The sequence below is a fragment of the Scleropages formosus genome, chromosome 17, assembly GCF_900964775.1.
Source record: "Scleropages formosus chromosome 17, fSclFor1.1, whole genome shotgun sequence".
In the NCBI taxonomy this organism is placed as follows: Eukaryota; Metazoa; Chordata; class Actinopteri; order Osteoglossiformes; family Osteoglossidae; genus Scleropages; species Scleropages formosus.
This window is the reverse complement of record NC_041822.1, coordinates 9,643,595-9,664,480: the sequence shown is the minus strand read 5'-3', so window position 1 is coordinate 9,664,480 and position 20,886 is coordinate 9,643,595. Positions and strand designations below refer to the sequence as shown.

General features: G+C 38.4%; 1 protein-coding gene across 1 annotated transcript in view; it reads left to right on the top strand.

The window, feature by feature from the left end:
* LOC108938470 (astrotactin-2-like) overlaps positions 1-20,886 on the top strand; it is a 218,420-nt gene that overhangs the window by 92,957 nt on the left and 104,577 nt on the right. Inside the window, exons 6-10 of the mRNA XM_029259528.1 lie at positions 3,902-4,048; positions 4,861-5,028; positions 10,928-11,012; positions 11,241-11,315; positions 12,321-12,458. Coding sequence (XP_029115361.1) covers positions 3,902-4,048; positions 4,861-5,028; positions 10,928-11,012; positions 11,241-11,315; positions 12,321-12,458 — 613 coding nt within the window. The remainder of the gene's footprint in view (positions 1-3,901; positions 4,049-4,860; positions 5,029-10,927; positions 11,013-11,240; positions 11,316-12,320; positions 12,459-20,886) is intronic.

Below are 20,886 nucleotides of genomic sequence, written 5' to 3'. Positions count from 1 at the left end.
TCAGTATTCTATACCCGAGTTAACTAAACAATACAAGCTGTAAATAGCAATTAAAATGAGAATATTTTAATATAACACGCAAGCTGCTATTCTGAAATGTATTATGGATTAACACAAAAATGTTCTGAATTTGCCAGTTTGTTTAATACAGTTGAAATATTCAGTCAAAATCCCAATAAAGGTTCAGTACTTCAAAGTTTATCTGGAATGAAATGCAAAATAACCTGTGAAAGGCAAGGTTACTGATTTCTGTATTAAAGTGACTGGCAACAGAAAACACTTCATTTCTTTAAAATTTTTCACCCACCTATTTCAAAATACCAGTTTTCACGGTTTTATGAGCTTTGTGCAAGCTGTACTTGGGTTATTTTCTCAGTCTTTTTGTTGTAAGATCTGCATCCAGCATGTCTGTATTCTGCTGTTGCTATCAACGGGGATTTCAATTTTGGTGGCTACTAATATGACTATAAGCAGAGGGAATTACTTCAGTTGGACAAATGTTTTATTTAAGTAATATATTTAACAAACTGACTTTCATGCTCAGAATTTGCTTACACAGACTTTGCAATCTGTTATATACTGACATAGCTGTTTATATAGGAGGTGTGAGATGGAGACGTTGGATGGATCCAATAGGCTTTATAGAAGACGGAACATGTAGAAGGTGGAAGCTTTAATAGTTTTCTAAAATCTCACTCACACACAGCTTGTCCCAGGTGGGGTTACGGCAAACTGGAGCCTAACCCGGCAACACAGGGTGTAAAGCTGGAAGGGGAGGGAACACACCCAGGACGGGACACCAGTCCGTCTCAAGGTACTCCAAGTGGGACTCAAACCCCAGACCCACCAGAGAACAGGCATGGGCCAAACCCACTGTGCCACCGCACCCCCTTCTCTAAAATCATCATCAGAAAAGTCAGTAATAAGTGGTATTCATATAAATGTCTCATTGAGTGCCAACATTTCCCACCCTTACTCCTTAACTACAGCTACTACCAACCAATAACAGGACCTAAGCCAAAAACCCTTGGCCAAGAATGTTCCAAGTCAACATTTAGTATTTTTCTGCCTATACACAATAAACAGTCCAAAGTGCAGTTTTTAAATCCAAAAAAATTAATGGCATTAGAAAAGCAACTATGAATCATTAAATGATCGCAAAAGCATGAGTTATCATTTTATCCCTGTCCAGTTCACAGTATGGTCTGTGCTAACCACAACAGCCAGTAACAAAAGCAGGTCTCTCTTGGGTCAAATCAGTCTGGAACTTTCATTAGAGCCACATATGATGAGGCTGAGGGTACTGCAAATTGGATACATCATGCTAAGATCACACTCTCTTGAAAAGACTGTAGTGTTTGGGGAAGTTAAAGGAACTGGAGTGAACTGGAAAATCTAAGCTTTCCTTTGCGTTTGTGAGTGTGTGTGTGTGTGTGTGTGAGAGAGAGAGAGAGAGAGCAAGAAAGAGCAAGCTAGTAAGTGATTTTATGGAGGAACAAGAGGATAGATACCTGGATCTGCTAAAAAACGGTGAACTTATCTGTGGATGAGTGAATAATTTAAATTAGTTTTGTACACAACCTTACCGTTGCCTTGGAAAAGATATCTGCTAAGTAACGGCTCATGATAACACAATTTTACTTTTTTTAATTTAAAAAATTTTCAGTTAAGTTTTTAAAAGTATAAAAGAGCTTTGTTATCCCTTTAAGTTTCGCTGATGTGGAATATAGAGTCATAGTAAACATCATCGCATTGATAAGGGTTTTGCTGTGAAACTGCTATAAAGGTGTGTGTCTTTGCATTTGTTTGTGAAGCCGAAGGCTCATTTCATACAGCTCTGCAGTAATTTCGGACTTGCCGTACGCCTCCAGTTGTTGAGGTATGTGTTGCTGCAGACATCTAGCATTCTGATGTGAGTGGAACTGGCAGGAGCCATTAGCTGCTCGCAGGGAGATAGTTCCTTTTCATCTCGGCCAGCAGCTCCAGAGTACCCTTTCTCTGTGCTTTCCCTCGCCCAACTGCTGACACCGGTATTTTCTTCAGTGACATTTTCACTTGCCTCCCTCTACGAAGCTCTCCTTAAAAGTGTTTTTGTTGTATCATTTATATGGCTCAGCAAAGCACGGACTGAGCACGGGGTGTACTATTGTGATGCTTGCCATGGAAATTTTGCAACAATACATTTTTCATATTTTTATGACAGAAGTGAGAAAACCTTAAGTGCAACTATAATCGTATTATGTATAGATAAAAATGACTTTACTCTTTTACATATAACAAACACACAATAACACACACTATACACAGATATTTTCTTTTCAATATCCACCCTATGAACACATTATTGAGTAGACTGCTACTTATCATATACAGCTTAAAAAAAGAACCTCTGTGATTCATGTTGGACTGCTATAATTGTAGTAGGGGTTTTCAGTATCTGGCTGAAAAAAATATAATAAACATAATCCAGATTGAAATTGTTTAATTTCTTCCACCTTTTCTTAAATTTGAGGAAAGTCAGAAGACAGAGAATGTAAATTCTAACATCTTTTAATTACAAACATATACTTACTTGCCTTAGGTTAAAACATCACACAGAAAACATCGAATTCTTTTATCAGTTTAGTTCACTTTCTTCCTGATTTTCCTGGAGGGGTCGTGGAGACATGAGTTTGTCATAATCTAAAATAGATTTAGGAAGTTTAGACTCTAATACAGAATAATTGCACAGAAATATCCATATAAAGGGGGGCGCAGTGGGTTGGGCCACAGTCCTGCTCTCTGGTGGGTCTGGGGTTCGAGTCCCGCTTGGGGTGCCTTGCGGCGGACTGGCGTCCCGTCCTGGGTGTGTCCCCCTCCCCTTCCGGCCTTACGCCCTGTGTTACCGGGTAGGCTCTGGTTCCCCGCGACCCTGTATGGGACAAGCGGTTCTGAAAGTGTGTGTGTGTGTATCCATATAAATGTGAATACTGTATTTTTAAAGTTGTAACACATGAAGTCCATGAAAATGAATAAAGGCAATAAAATAGGCTTTTCTGTCAATGTATGTGGGGAAACTGTTTGTGCCATTTGAGTCATTTTTTTGTATATACATATAACTCCAACAATATAATCTCTGATTTGGCACAGCAGACTTAAAGGCAGTTCATGTCTAGGTTTTTAACTTTTAGTTGTAAAAACTACTAGTAGCAAACACTGTTTGCCTCTGAACTGCCCCATCTGAACCACATTGCAAAATCACTGCTTCTAACTTCTCCCCTGCATTTCCCCAATGAGAATGTTCTTTGTTTATTCACTGATTTCCTTCTGTCCTTAATAAAAGCTTCTTTTAAGGTGCAATTTCCTTCTTTGCATTGTCTCTATGTAAATTGCTGCAGATCAATGTGGTATTTATGTAGCATGTTAAAGAAATGGTGTTTGATATCACACAATGGTGTTTGATATCACACACTTAGATATTTTATATCTAAGCGCTAGTGTGAAGATTGCACTGACTGTTACTCAAGGAAACCTCTGTAAGGAGTTTCCCAAAGCAGTACTGAGATAAATCACTATGCTTAAGTAAAGATAAGAAAACAATAAAACCAAATGTCTTGTTACAGGCAAAATCTGAATGGATGTCTGCTTGATCACCTCTGCATGCTAGAAAAATGCTCGAGCCATTTTCCTGTGCCTTTCTTCTCTGTAGGGGGAGTGTGCTGAAGAACTAAGTGCCAAGTGATTTAATACCTAGATAACATTCCATGTGTTCTTGTTGAAAAGCATCATGTCATACATCCCCAGAGGATATCCTCATTTCGAAATTTGAATTTTTGTATTGGACTGTAGACTCCAACTTATTTGCACTTCTTGCATTTCCACTCCTCCCATGTACAATAGCTATCATACATATTTCCTGCAGGTGCGGCTCGTAGCCCTGTGAATAAACCCACTCTGACACTGATCACCATCAGCACCTGCATCCTAGCAGCTGTGTACAGCAGTCAGCTGTCCTGCCCCCTCACGGTGAAGGTGACCCTGCACGTCCCAGAGCACTTTGTTGCTGACGGTAAGGCGATACATGGAACTCATCCCTCAGAGTTGTGGACCTGAGTAGTGTTCCTGGAAAGGTCTTGTGAAGATGTACTAGATTTAGGTAGAATCCCTGAATGAACTTGAAGTTTTGTTTTTGGATGCATTGGCAATTGCAGACAGGCAAGACTTCAGGACATGTAGGTAACCCTACATTATGACTAAAAGACAACTCGGGGTCATGCTCCCACGTCTCTCAGTGCATCATTGCAACAGGAACCACCATATATTAAAGCAATGCAGAGATGATATCCCTGAGGGTGCAGTGCTTGTAATTTAAAAGTTGTCACTCATTTTTCTAAAATGAATATCTGAAATAAATTGTAATTGCGCAATCATTTCTCTCTAAGTTTCCATGACTGTAAATAAAAATTTGTAAATGAGTTTCATCAGAAATGCCCATTCCTTGATTTTCAGGAAGTGAGAGAGTTTCTTCTTTGGACTTAGAGGTCACAAGTTGAAATCCCAGTTCCAACTGTAGTACCCTTGAGCAAGGCACTTACTGTAAATTGCTCCAGTAAAATTTGCCCAGCTGTGTAAATGATCAAATAATTGTAAGTTGCTTCGGAGATTTCTTTTTGTCTTTTTTGTGAATCACATGGAGTCACTTGTCTTCAAAATGTTCATAATGCTAAGTTAAACCCTCACTTTCCTACACAATGACACTTTGCTAACTGTGTGATGTGCAGTTTTTTGAAGTTTGTTTCTCCTGAAGTTAATAGTCCTTAAGCGATTGGAAAACAGTGAAAGGAATACACGAGATGCCTTTTTTTCTATCGTTTGAGGCAGGAAGCAGTTTCGTTGTAAGCATGGGAAGTTACCTGGATGTGTCAGACTGGTTAAATCCAGCCAAGCTGATCCTGTACTACCAAACCAACTCCACCTCCCAGTGGGTAAGAGACTACTGTGGACAGAGGACCACCGACCCATGTGAGCACCTCTGCGACCAGGACACAGGTTAGTTTTACCCTGATGCTGTCAACCGCTCTCACACACTCCCTCCCACACTTACACACATTCCAGAGATACACGCAATTGCAAACATCATTTTATAGATTTGTGACCACACATCTTTACTCAGTTTAAAGTTTGCTATTTCTTTATCACTCGGTATCTTGGTTATAATCTGAAGTAATTGACAGCTCTGCTCCTAGGGTGAAGCAGGTGTGTCTCTTTGGGTCTAATGATGGAAAATGAAAGCTGCCCTATCACACACATACACCTTCAACTCCTTCACTTTCTACAATACAATATGAGTTTCACATACAAAGAACTTGAAAATCCTATTAAACAAATTAACTGCTTTAAGGCTGTTTAAAATTGCCATAAATAGTCTGTTCTGAAAATACAGTATCCAACAGCAGTGATGTAATCTGATGTCTTTTAATTGTCATTTTTAAACCTACAAAAATGTTACAAGGATCAAAATTAGCTTCATTTTAAAGAACATGTTATTTTCTTTCAGTAGTGAATTTTAGTTGTGTTTTGTTGGTGTAATATACAGTTAAGGTGGAAATGTTATATACTGTATCATTGGACTAGATCAATATGTGTAAAAAAAAAAATTATAAAATAGGCACGCTCTTACCGTGACTTCACTTAATTTCAAAAAGCCAAGTACTGCAAATGCTAAAACTATATTTTTGCCTCTCACAGCAGGTCAGTCATTGAATGTGCTGAAACACTTTTTTTGTTAACATTAAATTTTTTCCTCTCCTTCTCTTTCCATTTTCTGAATTGATGAATTTGGTTGAATTTTGTGTAATACTGTAAACAATGCAAGAGACAGTAAAGAAAAGTTTATATTTATATTTCAAGTTCTGCAATCTCTGTTTATGCTGTTCGTAGTTCTGTTTCACACAGATGCACCTTTATTTTTGCAGTCGGTGCCATTATCACATTCCTGCCTTTTCAGATAAGAGTAACAGCTTAACTAAAACGGGTGTCAGAGCCATCCGTTTGGATATAGGGTTGCATATTTGCATGGAGGCGAGTGCATTGATCTGACAAAACAGCTGTTTGTGTCAAGCGTGTCTGTTAAGATGTCAGTTAAGTGTTCTTGTTTAGATGAAAAAGATTATTCCCTCTGGTTTCTGTTATTAAAATTATTCTGCATTTGCAACTTTCTTCCAAATTATTAAGAACAATCATTTAATTTCTTCTGTGGCATTCATCTGTTCCACAATCTGTTCAGTAAAGCAGTCCAAGTATGCTCTACATTTATGAAGCAAATACCGTGGAGGAGAAGGTGATGTCTGACAGGATGGAACAGAGGAATCCGATCCTATTAATTATTGTCTTCTGACATATACAGTGAAATGTGAAAGTTAAAGTTTAAAAAAAAAAAAAAAAAAACACTTATACAAGTACACGTCAGATGGAATAAAATTAAAACTCTCCCAACCTTAGTAAGTTAATGAATGTACTTTGCGTAATTCACATGAATTTCAGCTTGGTGCCTTCGTTAGCATGTATGCACTCCAAATCATAAAAGACAAGGGCAGTGCATGGGTATAGTCATGAAAGTAAAAGTAACAATAATGTACGTAGCACAAAATAAAAACAATCCAAATTACAAAAAGGAATTTAAAAAAAAATAAAGACATGTCATGGAGACCATTAAGTGATATGGTGTTTAGAAAGTTAATGTGCCAAGAGAATGTACCAAGACAACTTGATTAACTGAAATCCCATAAAGCAGACACCACCCACCTATCTGTCAGCATGAAATTTGTCATCCTTGTGCGAAATAAATTTCTTTACTTTTTCTTTAATTTAAGGTTGAGAATGTTTTCCCCTTTTTTTTATTCCAAAAATAACCATTTTCAGATAGGATTTAATCCGCTAAAGCTCAATCCTTAACATTGCTAGTTCGGTGGCATATTTTCCATTTAGTAACAAATAGTTTCTTTCTTTGTTTCCCCAATCAGAAATAATTCTAATTATACCCTGCAACAATGCAAATTTGCCAGACTGGCTTACTTCAAATGACAGATTACCCTCATACTGTGAAGAATTGGTGTACTCTCTTTCAGGCATATTAAAGCATTTTTTTTCTCTCTCTCTCTCTCCCCTATATGATACATCATTCCATCCTCAGATATAGCATGAGATTAAGTGCTGAGTAAATTGGAGAAATAAAAAATGAGCAAAGTCAAGGAAAAAGGACATGGCAATGAGTGCAGTTATGATGAAGCGCTCACTGAGACTTCTGCAGTGTCAATGGGGTTATGTGAATATATGTGCGTATTTGACCCTGAACCAGCACCAACCAACTTTTCTCCTTCCTTTTGATAAAACATAAGTTCTCCATTACACAGCATGTGGAGTTCCTGTCACCATTTATTTGAGTGGTGATATTACAAGATTATTACAAGCAAAGTCAGGCTTGACAAAAAAAAGTATTTTGTTAGTGGGAAGTTAGTCAGTAACAACCTTAAAACCTACAGTTTCCGTTTGACTAGAGCAGTAGAGTGAGCCATTAACTCATAAAAATAGGCACAATTTTGTCACAATGCAAGTTTAAACAACTTCTCTGAGATCTGGATTTAACCGAAAGAGTACCATAAAAGATCCTAATCATTATCTGTCCAAATTCCTAATTATGCATTAATCATTCATTAATTGAGTTTATTAACCAATCAAATAAAAGAAGTATGCTATCTGTTCATCGATGAAATATTAATACGATGATATAAAATGAGGTAATTTTTTCTACCTCATTTCATATTGATGTGGTATGATATAACTGTCTTTATATGAAAAAGAAAATGCTTGACTCACTTATTAATTGATGATTTAAAACTGATTAAATACTGTAGCAGCTTATAACTCAAGACAGATATGCATCGTTTCTTGCTGCTTTTTGAAGACGAAATATTGATTATGAGAAGAGATCACAGCTGACATGACTTTGGAACAGTCCATAGTCTAGACTGATGCTGGTGACATCCATGGTGACACCTTGGGACGTTTTACATTTGATTTAGTGATCTTTCAACTGGGCTACCTGGTTTGTGTTCCACTTGCCTGCTGTTTTTGTTCCAGGATAACAGTAATTTTCTTAGAACTGAAAACTATTCTCACTGGATTGAGTTATATTTGACTCAATTACTGGCTTCATCTGCCTCAACAATTCATACAGTACCTATATATCTCCACCATAGGTATTTTGTGCAGTTTGAGTGACAATCACACCATACAGTAAGCTGGGGATGGAGAGGTGGCATAGTATGCAGAAGTGCAGCATGATCATAAAGGGACTGTTACTCCCATGGACATGTTGCATCTAAGTCTGTGATCATAAAGGCCGTGGTCCTGGAAGCGCTAATGGGAAACTCCAAAAAAAAGCAGTTTTTACAGTCACACCTCTGACTTGTCTCAGTTAATTCCCTTTTCATAAAAGCACTGCTTTCATCACTGCACTCATCTCCTTGACAAGATTGCCCATCTTTCACAATTTTCTTAGTGCCTAGATGAAGACATGTCATCTGAAGAAATTGCAGGCAAGTTTGGGCAGAGTCATGGTCAAAAGAAGCATTTAGATACCAGGCTTCTTCTCATTCATTGGCATGGGGAAGGGTTAAACAAAACAGTCCAATCGAAACAGTTATAAAGCAAACTGAAAATCACATACCTTTGCTTTTGTGTTTTAGAACAATTTAGCCTCTTTACAGAGGACATATAAAGAGGACTTTTTTTTTTTTTTTCTGTGAGTCCACTGGATTTCTGAATCCAGTACGATGTGTACAAAAAAAAAAAAAACAAAAAAGTGGGGAGAAATGATTCTGGGGTATTTATCTTACAAAATCACTTCTTTCCTCACCAACCACACTGTCTGAACCAATAACAGTAGTTTGTCTTTGCCAAGTACTTTTTACATTACATAAAGGTCATATTAATTTGTGCAATCTCTGAACAATGTATGGTATGAAGATGTTCAGCTTTGTTACATGTATAGAAAGGCAACATATATGTGTATTGTTTATCATTGTAAAAATGTATGGCACGACACAATGCACGTATGTTTAGTAAAACCTGTAATATTGTAATTATTCTATACCTCTGAAAGTGTTAAAATGCTGATGGAAATGGAAGTCACTTACTTTCCACAATTATTTCTTTGAATGATTTATTTTTACCCCTTTGACTTCAGACTCATTAAACTGCACACCGTTCTCCATCAGTGTTATTTAAAATAAATTATTAAAAAATAAAAATCGAAATTGAAATTACAAGTCTGCAGCAATGATTATGTCTAACAAGAGTCAAGAGTGTGATATGCTTTCTTTTCAAATTCAAAGCGGCAGAGGAGCAAAGCAAAAGACTATTTGTTATTATTTTCTTTTCAGTCCATGATAATGCTCGTAGGCTGTGTTACGCTGGGAAATTAACTAAATTACATATGCTTCCCGTGAAAAATGTTTTTATTGTCAGTATTACTGTTGCAGTATGATAAAAACATTAATTTCTTGCATAAAATTACTTTTTAATCGCTTCTAAATGGATTTTTTTTTTTAATTATTTTTTTTCCCAATTTATATCAGAAAATACACTTTTGATTACTGCACTAGGCATTGATTCTTTGGACTCCACTTTAGTGATGGAGTCATATCGTTCTGTATCAGTAGTCATATCTTTACCAGATTCTCTGTACTGCTCATTAACTGAAGTTTAAATTACCATCTCATGTTACATCTTCAAAATGACATCCTGGTGTAGGTAGACTTTCTTGAGGAAGTGACTTGTCTTCCCTCAGGGTTCAGAGAGTCTAGATGCAAAATTTCCTGCACCTACACTCAAAATCCTTGGTATTTGAATGAAGTGAAGCAAAGAAAATGCAGTATATTTGTAGCAGTCTGTTGCAAGTTGGTATTTGTTTAATTTTAGTTTAAAAGAGACATGCATAAAGAGGTGAAATGACAAACATTAAATTGAACAGACATCCAAACCAAGGTACTAATTTAGTTTTTACTGGCAGTACTTCTGTAGGAAGCATCATCAGCAGAATGATGGATGGCAGGTACTTTGTGTTCTTAGGGAGATCAAAGATGAGCTCCTGCCATGAGGAGGCAAAGCAAGGTTCCAACTGACAGTCTCCAACTATGAGGCTAGGGTGAGATTAGGCCTGTTTGTCAGACCAGTCTCCCCTGCCTTATGCTTTCTTCAAAAAAAAGTACAAAGAGTATGATGATGCTGCCAGTGATTTCACCTACTGAACTCTTCTTCTTATTATTAATATTATTATTGAAACATGTTTGAGTAGCCAGATTTTGTGCTCTACTTTAAACAATGTAACTAGCTAGTTTTATTTTTTTTTTTTTTAACTGGGGGTGTAATAGTAGGGTCCCTCTTATGTCTTAACCAGTAACATTCAAATTACAGTTGTGTCCCTAATTACTTATCTCCCTGCTGCCCATACACTGATAATCTAGGTATAGTCCAAGCAGCCTTTTGCCTCAGTGCTTCGCCAGTCATACCACCCATTCATCCTTTGTCAGCTGTGGTTTGTCATCCATTCAGAATATATGTAGTACAAATTGGCTGGCTGCAGTTCTTGAAAACCCCTGAGAAGGAACATTATGTGATGGACACTGGAGGAGAGGAGAGTAAGTGGAGGTATGGGGGCACTGCACAGGAGAGAGTATATGACAGATGAGAGTTGGGTTAGAATTAGGGCCAAGGTCAGGGCAAGTGTAAAGGGATGATGTGGTGTTGCCAAGCCAAACAGCTTGTGAGGTGATTAGTGGGCTGGACAGCCCCGGTGATGGATGAGCCGTGCTGGCCAGATTGTTGTTAGCTGTTATTCAGATACTGAGGGTAGAATGAACACCTTTGTCACTGTGCATTTTTGCAGGTGAATGCAGCTGCCATGAAGGTTATGCCCCCGACCCAGTGCACAAACACCTCTGTGTGCGGAGTGATTGGGGACAGAATGAAGGGTAAGTTCTGCACACTCAGCAAACAGCCTATAAAGTGTTAGAAAGCCAAGTGTGACACTCTCTTGCTTCAAATAACCATATTAATTAATTCAAATCCCTAATTAACGCTGACTGCAAGCGGCATGAAAAGTAGGACAAGGATACAAGAATATGTCAGATTAATATCGAGGTAAAAAATTGAGCATTTCCTCTGACCTTGAACATTTATTTTTTTTTATATTATCACAGCCCTTGGCCGTATTCAAACCTTGAAAAGGGCTATGACCTTGTCACTGGCGAGCAAGCACCAGAGAAAATATTCAGGTGAGTTATTGTTTAATTGTTTAATTGTCCATAAGTCATATTCTTGTTGGAATGCTGGCTGTAGGCTGTAGCCGATTTTCACTTGTCTATGTCTAGAAGGACAACTACAGCCTTTGCTTATTTAGTTCTTACGTCGGATAGAGACCACGTAAATCCAAAGAACTATCGGAGACAGAGTAGTCAGGAGGTGGGGGTTCTCCAACTCAGGCATTCAAGGGCTCTACGTGACAGCTTTCATGACAAGCCTGACCTTTCTCCTTGAAAAGAGCAGTCTCTTTGCAATTCCACCTGTAGTGGAGGCACCGTGGCCACCTGCAGGCAAACACACAGACTCTGTCCGGCCATCGCCTTGGGCAGGGATCTGCAAGTCTTGTCTCAGGGAATCTGCTCATGCCGATTCTTGAGAAACTTAAGAAACAGCGAATATTTTCACCTTGTGAGATTCATGAGATTGTTAATAGGAAACTCCAAAACACCAGCACTACATTTGTGTCTACGCTATGATTCCTGCCAAAAAGTAGTACTCAAATCCAGATGAATCACACACTTTTTGCAGATGAAAAATGTGTGTTTTATATTATAAATGAGTTTGAGAATGAAAATAAAACTCATCTGTACCAGGCAAGGGTTCAGTGGTGTTTATTTGTTTGTTTATTTATTTATTTTGTTGTTCTTTATCAGATTTGAAATAAAATAAAATTTTAAATGGGAAATAATGTAAATTGTATATATACAGCCTTTGTACGAGTGAAAACCCACATATTTCATCACAAGAGGTCCATGTTGAGGGTAAATGCAACAAAACATTTCCATCTTTGACTGATCATTGCAACTGGACAAAACTCTGTGTTAGTCATAATGGCGAAGTACACAGAGTAGTTTACTTTTTTATTTATTTTTTTTTTGGATGTTCACATATGATTGCATGAGTACAGTGACTTTAGATTATCATCTGCATAATTGTCTTTAGTCAGTAATCGTTGTGGTGTCATTGTATCCTTGTAGATCCACCTATGGTCTTGGGCAAGGCCTTTGGCTCCCAGTTAGCAAAAGCTTTGTTGTGCCTCCAGTGGATCTCTCAATCAGTCCCATAGCCAGCTGCAAGACTGATGTGCTAGTAACAGAGGATCCAGCAGACGTCCGGTAAGACTGAGCTCATCTGGTCATTGTACATCAGCGCAAATGCCATTTCTGTACGCACTCTGTGAGACGTGTTTAAAATTCGAATTGCCACCTACAACATTTTCTGTTTTATGTCCGACATGGCATAGTGTTTATGGATTTAGCTTTAAAATCCAATGGAATCAACACAACGCCTGCTGTGTTTTTTTTTTTTTTTTAACATGCCACTGAAAATTAAAAGGTACTGAGTCCCTGAAGCTTGAGCAAATCAGGCAGACCAGAGAGAAAAAGCATATTCCACAATTTCACAGCGAAGTTATGAAATAGGTTATTGCCTGCATATGCTGGGTGCTCTGATAAATATTCCAACCAAGTTCTGTTGCTGAAATTCATCGCTTCAGCAGTGTCTACCCCAGCTTCTCTCCTGGTCAAAGATTATTTCTGAACATCCTTAAAATGGAGAGTAGAGCTGTCATGATATATGATTTAAATTTTATGTGCCTGTCACTTTTACTCGCATGGGAAGAATAATATTATCAATACCCAAAAGAGATGTTAGTAGAGGTATACTGTATGTGTGGGTGTGTAAAAAATGAAGGAAACTTAATATGAAATCGTATCAGTATTACAGAGCCATAAAAAGTATATATAAATATTGTTACAGAAAGGGGGAACGTGGTGCCGCAGTGGCGCAGTGAGTTGGACCAGGTCCTGCTCTCCAGGGGGTCTGGGGTTCGAGTCCCGCTTGGGGTGCCTTGCGACAGACTGGCATCCTGTCCTGGGTGTGTCCCCTCCCCCTCCAGCCTTACGCCCTGCGTTGCCGGGTTAAGCTCCGGCTCCCCGTGACCCCGTATGGGACAAGCGGTTCAGAAAATGTGTGTGTTACAGAAATGTTTACTTTTTCACCATATGAATCTATATGCTTTTTTTAATGCTTTTTCTAAAACAGTGACTTCAGTTAACATCCCTCCTGTCAGGAATAGTCAGTGATTGAAAATAGTGATCCATTTAAATTCTCGTGACCTTGAGCAATTTAAATAAACAGCAAGTCTGTTGACGACAATGGAATTCCTGCCCATTTTGGTGAATTTGTCAGACAAGGGTTCTGGGACATATGGCTGCATTGGAATTGGGCCTGTCATGGTCAAACCACTATTAAGAAGCATATATATGTTAAATACGTGTGTGTGTGTGTGTGCGTGCACGTAAGGTGCAGCCATAGCCATGTATTATGTATACCTCCATATTCCCAACAACAGTAGGTCTGGGTAAGTGTACTTGATGTTTACAGAAAACGTTTTTTTTTTTTTCCCTGTTCCAGTTCTTTTTAATTAAAAGTTCTGATACAAGAAAGGGTTATAATGGCAGTAGTGCTGTAGTAATTCAAAAGCCTGTCTGTGAAATGAGTTTTTAATTCAATGAGTTTCCATGTTAATGGCTTTCTAGTGCTTCAATATCAAATCTTTTAAAAAATAAATAAATAACTTGGATTTAAACAGAATGTTTTTCCTCCTGTGTGAACTGTATGCCTTTTGACTCCATGGAGGTCTTTTGGTGCTCGATTCTCATTGGTGCTCCAATCTTCCCCCAGCACATAAATTATGTAACTTAGAGAGAATCTCCCACTTCTCTCCTTCTCATGGTCCTAGAGAAACCACAGGCTTTCCCTAACCTCTGTCAGAACGGTAGCTGTGACCTCCACAAGGATCATTTCTTAGAACAAAGACAACTGCTCTAGCTTGATGTCTTAATTAAAAAGATTAATGCCTTTCCTGAAAAGAACCAGTGCTGAGGAAAATTGGATTACAATCCAGACTGTACTAATTTCCTGCACTCCCTTGCAGGCTTAGATGGATTTATTGTCTTGGTTAAAGGCTTTGGACAACTTTGGTTTTGCAACATTTGAGGAAAAAAACTCAGTGAGTCCTTCTTTGGTCTCCAGGCAATCATCTGTATAAGCAACCTTCTGCATGCATGATCTCTTGGTGCAGTCGTGTGTGTTTCGTATTTAGCATATTACTTACATTTAACAGTAGAGTCACCATTATGAGGGGGGTGTGGTGTGCACCGGGTTTGGCAGCGACCCCGCTCGGGACAAGCAGTTGTAGACATTGTGTGTGTGTGTGTGTGTGTGTGTGTGTGTGAGACCATTATGTGTTATGTACACTGGCAGGTTGTGGGGCAGAAGCAGCCACATGGGCAGAATCTAGGGTGCCAGACAACAGGTGATGCACCAAACCAGATTTTAACAAAACTCTCTAACCAAAAATACACTTACTAAGCAACCCTCAGGCCAGCAGCCATTATGATCCTTGCGATGGCACTTTTAGAAAACAACGAAGAAGTCATCCAGATGGCCCTTCTTATTAAATTAGGGCAGGACTTGTTCAGTGGGAGCTATTCTTCAAGGAAATGTTACCTCCTTCCCCAAGCCGTTTTGGTTCATGGGACAACAGGATAGTGGTGTCCTTTAACGTATCTAGCAAGCAGAAGTAGGCATGGTCAGTCCAGAGGTGGAACTCCTGCATCAGCAGTTAGTAGCAGAGGTTCAGGACCACCCAGTTTATTGCCAAATGCTTTGTTTTAGTCAGCCATGTCCACCTTTTGTGAGAGGACAAGCTTTAGTCATCAACACAAAGGTGACAGAGAACTAAGGACAGGTTTGGACAGATCTTTCACAAAAGCACTTTGCCCCGATGTGAGAGGGCAAGGATTTCTCCCTTGAAAAGCTTTGGGATGAAACCCTCTGCAGTTTCTTTGGTCAAATGCTGAAAGTTGATAAGGAGTTAGCGAATCACCCAATCACCCCCTGAAATCTCCTTACTTTTGTGAAATGAACAATGAACATACTGAGTAAAACACAATGCAGAAAAGAACGAAGAAGTCATGCAGCTGCTTGTCCCTCCAAACAGACAGAAAGCCCCTTTCCAAGATGCCCATAGTATCCCAGTGGTAGGTTGACCTCAGCCAAGATAAGACCCTGTGCCACCAGCAGACCACAGTGTATTGGCTGAGAATCTGTCAGTGTTTTCTGTTTGTGGTGGAATCCCCTGATTGCCAGAGAGTAAACCCTCCAACTATTCGTTGGGCCCCTCTCCAGCCTCTCCCATTGATTGGACTCCCTTTTGTGTGCGAAGGCTTGGACTTCCTCTGTCTATTAGAGAACAGTGTGTGGAGACATGACTATATTGGTGACTGCAGAATATGTGAACTGGTATTTGGAAGCAGTGGTGCTGCACACCATCTAGGCAAAGACTATTGCGAATGTGCTGCTCTGCGTTTTTTCTCGGGTGGGAGTCCCCAAGGAGATCTGTACTGATCAGGGGACATCCTTCATCTCCCACACTCTAAAAGAGCTGAGAAAGAGAAAATTTTCATCAGACCGGGAAATGTCACTGGTGAATTGGCCGTGGAGTCCAACACTGGTCGTGAAGGGCTCCAGAGATCATACTCAAGATAAGTTCAAGCTAAAAATACTTAAACCCAAAGAAAGTAAAAAAGAAAAAAATCTGTGTAAACATAACAACAATTTGGAAAAACAAGACAGTAGTATCAACAGAAGGCTAGAGAAATTAACTTGGGAGTTAAGGGTACGTTTGACCATGTATAACAGTTCACTGGTAGACAATTGCACAATGTAGAGTTCCTGTGCAGTAAGCCTTTACCCCCTAAAGTTAATATATTTGTTCTAGGACAAGAGAGATCCCTTTTCCCTGTCATAGGTACATACTGTACTCACAATATACAGTATGAAAAATCAGTAATGTTAATGTTATTTTGCTGCATTGACATAAACGCTATCCAGCAAACAACTGAACAAGTATATATTAAAAAGCTTTGAGACTTGCTGATTGAAAAATGCTCATTTCTTCTTTCTCCATTTTGTTCTATTTAAATCTGTCAAGAGGAGCATGCTGGATCGTACCAGCACATATATTTTATTGTCTCAACAAGTTGGAGTAAGTGACTTGGAGTTTGGATTTTCACCAACCTACATTTTTTTTTGAGAGAGATTCCTGGGCTGAAAAAGTGACTGTCTTCACTGTTTTTTTTTTTCTTCCTCTTTTCCATGCAAATAAACACACATAATATGTTTTATTTTATTTTATTTTATTTTACTTTTTTTTATTTTCCACATTCATACAAAGAACTGTATTACTTGTTGCTCTGTTGATCTATCAGACTGCTTTGAGGAACTGCATGATGAATTGTGGGATCAATATATCTTTCAGCGGTTGGTGATACATGTTTATCTGAACGGCCATCTAACTTTTATGAGCAAAACCATTCTCAGAATAATGTATTTGTTTTAAGCTGTTAGAAGAAATGTTAAATCGAATGAGTCTTAATATTTTCTCTTCCCTTCTTGTCTTCAAATAAGTACATTGAAAGTGGCTTCAGAATTAATAATGTAGTGACTATATAGTCAAGTCATTTCTCAAATGTCAGAAGGCATATGCCATTTTATAATCATTTGGTACCAGTCAGATCCAATGATTGGAGGTGGGCAGCATTGAATGATGGATGAGGTGCAGCTTGGCCAGCGTGTGACCAGCCGTAGCCTGAGTTCAGCAATGTGTGGAGCTGTTTGGCCTGTGTGGGGGATGCATGCTAAAGTACTCCTTGGTTGAAGCAGCTTCGTGGGCTTCATAAACCACCCCCAGCCTGAATCGATGACTTTCTCTGCTTTCCACACAGTGCTCAGTGGCAATTGTTATGTCAGTAAGAAAGTGTCAGTAATATGCTGGAGCCCATGACATTTATGATGAATGAGCAGCACACTGTGATCAAGGAAGCTCATTAGTGATCCTAGAGCTACTTAAGGTTGCTCAAGAAAACAGAATTTATGTCAGTTAATGTAACACCTTACATATATATATATATATATATATATATATATATATATATATATATATATATATATATCTGAAGAAAGACAATTAAATCCTGGGACCACAGTGAAAGAGCAGCATCTTGCTTAAAGTGTGGACTTTTTACTGAATGGTGATTTATCTCCCTGAGGGAAGGCAGAGTAAGGGAGATGAATAAGACATTTAAGTCAAAGTTTTAAAGCATCACAGCCCAACATCTGCAGTTTGTGCTGAAAGTAGACCTTCCTGATAATTATTTTACATTAATACAGCATCCAGTCAAAGTTACAGGACTTGCCTTTTCACTAATGCTAAGCAGAAAATAACCCACCGGGGATAGCAACCTGCTCCGTTTGACTAATGACTCTAAATATAATTATACAGTATGTATCTGTCTACTTGGGGTACTGTGTTCCGTAGACCATTAATCTCGAACGTATCCTATTAGCCATGTCCTTCATGTAAAGAAATCTTACATAAATAGATACTGACATTGTTGGAGTTATTTTTCTCAGTCTTTTTAATTTTTTCAGGGGGGTATATTGCTGCATTGCCTTTTGTTTTGAATGTTTTTTTCTATTCCATATTACAACAGTTTATATTATACACTGACAGCCAATTAACTAAGTCTTGGGAGCAGCAGCAGTATGTACAGAAACTCCAAGTGAATCCCTGTTCTTTCAAATTTAATTTCATTTGCTTTTTAAAGTTTGCATGTGACCCATAGACATGAGTTCTTATGCTTTTTATGTGTATACCATCACTTCCGGTATTAGTTGCCATTTGTCATATAAGTGTGGACTTGGACAGTGGTGTATTTGTTTTGTCCGCAAAAGCCAAGAAGAAGTATTAAGTTTTATAGAGGTCATCAGCATGGAAAGTACTGTAAGACTGTAAATCAAGAATAAATTGTGTCTGGGTGGTGCTGACATGACTAATGGGTCTTTATTAAATATAAAGTTACTCTTGCCACTATTGAATAGGGCCTAGCAGCTGGCATGGTATCTCTTCACAGCTTTTACTGGCACTCCATGCTCTACTATATATAGATAAGAGTGGAACTTTTACAAATGATGCTGTGCTTCGGGTTTTTTCTAGGACACGCAGATTGTGTAAGTAGAGGAAGGCATGAAGGGAAACTGGGCAGACTAACCAAAGCATTAGCATTCGATAAGGCAATGGGCTCACAAATTTTACTGCTTTTCACTAGAAAAAAAATATATCTTCCAGCTTATAAGTTTCCAACATCTAAAGTACACTGCCCTTAATAGTACACTTCGAAATACACCAATTATACCATATCCTGATAAATAAATACTGCAGTGCTGGGTGATCATTGCAGGTTTTCATATCGAGAAACTCTTTTTTGCATCAGTTTAAAAACAATTTTGAGTAAATTCCTGTGGAAGATGTTGGTCCTCTTCTATACTGTTATTTTACCATGTAGTAATCTAATTTTTAATTAAGTGGGAAGTATGGGTGTTTTACAACACTGTTTTGTCAAAGGTCTGATACATAAGGAATATTCTTTTGGTATCTAATGGTATATTCTTTTTATTTTCATATGCTGATAAAACAAAAGATTGTCTGTGTTGCTGTTACTGCTGTATACCATGCATTTAAAATCTGTAGGAAACATATTTAAATGAAAAAAATGAGAATTTAAGTACTTTCATGAAAATGCACATAAAACAAAGGGTGTAATAAAGCTTAATGTCAAAGTTATTTCCTTCTAGAGATAGAAATGGGACTCTCACCCTTGCTAATGAATGTGAAGGGTTCAGAGGTACAAAAAGTTGGTTGCTTGAATGTCCTGAAGATGTAAGTTTAAGTCCCCCAGAAGGATCAGTGGAGTGCTTTCTACTCAGATGGAACTCAACAATATGTGAAGGTCATGTAAAAATCACCAAAAGGGGCTAGAAGTGCGAGAGAGGATGACCATCAAGAGTGTAGATGGGGCAGTAATAAGAACAGCGTGGATTTTAACAAGGACAGACAAGGATGGCAGACAAGAAGAATGGAATATTCCTGCTTGGGAAAGATAAGCAGGCTTATGCGCCGACCCCTGTAAGAGGGGCGAGGGGTGTGGAAGACGGTCACAGGTTTGACTGTATTTTGAGGGACAGTCTGTTTTAGTGAGAGTCAGCAGGTCAAGTGAGAGGTTGGTGGAAAAGACCAGAATGAAGGCAACCTTTTTTATATGTTTTTACCTCTTTTTATTCAGACCACCATGGAGAAATTAAAGCAGAGTGGAGAAGAAAGACGAAGATAAACCAAGTTATTGTTACACATCAAACATTTGAGTCTGCAAAGACAGGGAGGATCTTTACTCTGGTTGCCGCAAACAGCTCCAGTGTCAAACATTGAGATACAACATAAAAAATTATATGAACGGGGTACTTGTATAACAGCAATGATATCCTTCAGTGGAGTCCTGCAGGTATATTCAATACGAAGCTGACTAATTTACATCAGCTGAGAACCAAATCTACTTCATGATTTACATAGACAAACAAAGTGGCTGCATGCTTGTCCTACAACTTAGTGTGGATATCACTGTTTATCACGTTAGTTGTTATACATTTAAAGCCAATGTGAATTAATCCTGCAGGGAACAATGAAAATTTCTTAAAAAGCTGCCCTGTCCTTTCCTAGCAGATTTCTAAATTAAATGGCAAAAGTGGCACACAAAAACGTATGAGAGGAGCACACACTTTCATTAAAGGCATATTTTATGATACAATTAAGGATAGTTTAACAGCAGTGTAGCAAGTGTAACCAACGGCATTTGCTTAGGGAGTGAAGAAATTATTAAAAGTGGCTTCTTTAAACAAATTTGACCCTATCTGGAGTCTCCCTTGTCTTATGTCCATCTTCATTTTCTCTCTTGTGGTTGATATTGTGCCAGCAGGTAGTGTAGTGGTTACTGCTGTCACCTTACAATTGCACAATCAGGGTTCTTATCCTGGTTCTTGCTGTTTTACCTAATAGAAAGTTACTTTCCCTGAATTGCTCCTAGATATATTATCCAGCTATATAACAAGGGTTACTGTCCTTAGGCTATAGCATGGAGCTTCTAAGCAACTTAGTGTAGAAACCTGACATTGTGAGTTGCTTTGGACAAAGGTGCATGCTAAATTGTGATTAACAATTTCAGAAAATGAGTCCAGAAAATGAGTCCAGGAAACTTTTTTTTTTTTTTTCCCCGTCATTGTGGCAAAGTGCACAATAAAAAGGAATGAAAGTACGGAAAAGGAAAAAGAAGTGAATTCTAGGCTGTGCAGATGAAATGTTCAGGAACGATACTGTAGCACTTATACAGTGTGTGTCAGAGTCCAGCAGTGTAGGCTTCTAAAATAGGTGTAGCTGCAATTTGGATTTTCCAGCTTTACCCCATAGGAACATAACAGGCTAATAAAATATGAAAGTGCAATTTCACAATTGACTCTGTCTTGACCTCCTTCCATCTCCAGTGTGATGTAACTTTGATGTGTGTGTTTTTTTTTTTCCCCAGCTCCAGGATATTTGCATATTCATACACTCATTGAAGTGGTCTTGTATAACATCTTCACATATAT